The sequence below is a fragment of the Polyodon spathula genome, chromosome 49 (genome assembly GCF_017654505.1).
Source record: "Polyodon spathula isolate WHYD16114869_AA chromosome 49, ASM1765450v1, whole genome shotgun sequence".
Classification (NCBI taxonomy): domain Eukaryota; kingdom Metazoa; phylum Chordata; class Actinopteri; order Acipenseriformes; family Polyodontidae; genus Polyodon; species Polyodon spathula.
The window spans coordinates 1,863,117-1,865,616 of NC_054582.1; the positions used below are offsets into that span (position 1 = coordinate 1,863,117).

Below are 2,500 nucleotides of genomic sequence, written 5' to 3' on the forward strand. Positions count from 1 at the left end.
AGTATACAGGCAGCTTGGTTTGCAGATCTCCAAATGGATGAATGAGTTCAAAAGAATGCATTTCCTCGTGCTCCGTTTTTACGTCTGATATTTCCCTTCAGATGAACTTTGCTCACCAGGCCCTCCCAGGGAGTTCTGAATCTTGACGGCTGTGTTAAATAAGCTCCTTTTGAGAAAGAAAGAAAAAAAAGAGGCCAGTTTTGCCGTTATGAGATTTCTCAATGAAAAAAGAATACTGAATGGACGGAATGCAGTAATAATGAATGGAATAGCTTTCTGAGGAAGCATGACTAGAAATCTTATTGTGTGTGTGTGTGTGTGTGTGCTGTGGTTCTCCTTCTGAACAAACAGAAAGGTCCAGATCTTAAATGAGCGTTCTCGCATTCATGGCAACAGCAAAGAGGGGTTGCTCCAGATTTAAAAATATACACAAGATATCCAAAGAGCCTTGTCTATGAGGCATCACTTACAATCACAAGCAGACCCATAAGGACATTGATACATGTCGTAAATGCAGCATCTTCTTATCAGTACATTTGAATGGTCTATTATGACCATGCATTTATACGGGTTTAGGAAGAAAGTGAAAGCTATCCAATGTTATGTTTCAGAACAAGCAAGCAATTTTAAAGTTTAAACCAGTCACATGTTTGACAGGGTTCAGGGTCTTTGAGATAACCTGGTCTGCTGTGGACCTCGACTGATTACTAGAACTGAATGGAGCTTTACAGAGTAGAAAAAAATAAGTAACGCAGTTCCCCATTCCCCAGATAAACATGTTCTTGATTAAATATGTAATGACCTTGGATAAGGGCTGTTTGTAAAAGCCTGTGTAAAACAGTCATAGATGTAGCACCTGTGGTGACTCTTAGGTTCTGCGTCAATTTCTCGATGAGTAATTTGCTGTTTGAAGGGGGATAACCCTGCTCTGTGGAAAGATCTCAACAGTATAACTATTACAGGTCACACTTTTAGTAGTGTCCATGGTTATTTTTTCATTTATTTTTTTTATTACAATTGAAATAACATTTGACTTCCCCATTGAGTTCAAATATATTAAATAAACATTTATTCTGAACTCATTCCCCAACCTACCGATATATTCGAGAAGTCTTTTAACTGGACTCCCTTAATGTGCCAAAGAGGCCTCGAACATAAATATACAGTCAATAAAAAAAATGGTTCTAACAGCATGCAATGCCTTACTCAATTATTAAAAATGAAAAGAAATATCAATTCTCTGTAAAACTTTTAAATAACGGCCGCAAATTCACAGGTTTTGTTGTTTTATGTAATTATTTTTGTAGTCCAGAAGATTAAAAAAAAGGCCTTGAATTCAAGGGGAACATCACAGGAATGGCAGCCAATGCTTTGGAATTCAGAGGAAGTGCCGTAACCCAATTCTCCTGGAAAGCGGATTCTCTGAGAGAAAAATCTTCCTATTAGAGGCAATTCATCCATTGATCAGAAACTTGTTTTAAAGAGTGCCAAGTTACAGTTACACCATTTTGTAGGCTCCAGGAAGTATATATGCATGCATCTGCTTTGGTATATTGATGTGAAAGAGTCAGCCGACGGTTGCAATTAAAAGATGCAGTGCAGCTTCCTCAGTCTTCACTTGACTGACGCTAACGTTAGACATTTGAAAGTGCTTATTCCTTGACAGGGAAAGACGCCCGTCTCTTTGTCTTCAGACTGAGTGCCATCAAGAAAGGGTTGGAAGACAAACAGTTAGTGAGAAGCAAGTATGACAGCAGAGAAAACAAACTTGAAAAAACAAAAGGTAAGACGTAGCATTCTGCTTTAAAAAACAAACCTGTAACTTGAGTGATACTGAAAGGGGGAGCCAAGATACTGCTTTTAGGAATATATTTATTTTTCATTTCTTTCTGATGGACAATTGCAGACAACAGTCACAATTTTTCTTCACATCTATATATATATATATATATATATATATATATATATATATATATATATATATATATATGTGTGTTATTAATATAAAACTATCCAGGACAGGTTAATTATTTGGACATGTACAGAATTTTAGCCACACAAAGGACCCCCTACAGCACAGTGAGAGAAGAGAAAAGAGAATGCAGTCCACCATAGGTCAGATTCGGCAATCATATTATTAAACTAGGGATATATAAATCCTTCAAGCTGTAAAAATAATGAGCCTGGGCCAACATTTAATAAGACAGGATTGCGGTACCATGTCACCAGCATCTATCCATCACCGACTGAAACAAACAGAACTAATCGTTAACGCTAGTCATATTTATCTTTTTAAGTTTAAAAAAAAAAAACAGTTTTAATTCATTCAAAACAATATTCTGTTTGAATACTTAATAGTTAGAGAAAAGTTTTGAAACTGCGATCTGTACAATATCTTTAAAATATAATGCTGGTGTCCCACTTTCCCGTTACTTCAGTAAAGAGCGATCAACACATGTTGATAATGGATTGGTCAGTATTAGTCACTGGTTACATACAC

General features: G+C 36.4%; 1 protein-coding gene across 1 annotated transcript in view; it reads left to right on the plus strand.

Annotated features, from left to right (window-relative positions):
• The window catches only part of LOC121306680 (GTPase-activating Rap/Ran-GAP domain-like protein 3), an 80,061-nt gene that overhangs the window by 58,657 nt on the left and 18,904 nt on the right, over positions 1-2,500 (plus strand). Inside the window, exon 4 of the mRNA XM_041238511.1 lies at positions 1,639-1,783. Within this exon, the coding sequence (XP_041094445.1) occupies positions 1,639-1,783 (145 nt within the window). The remainder of the gene's footprint in view (positions 1-1,638; positions 1,784-2,500) is intronic.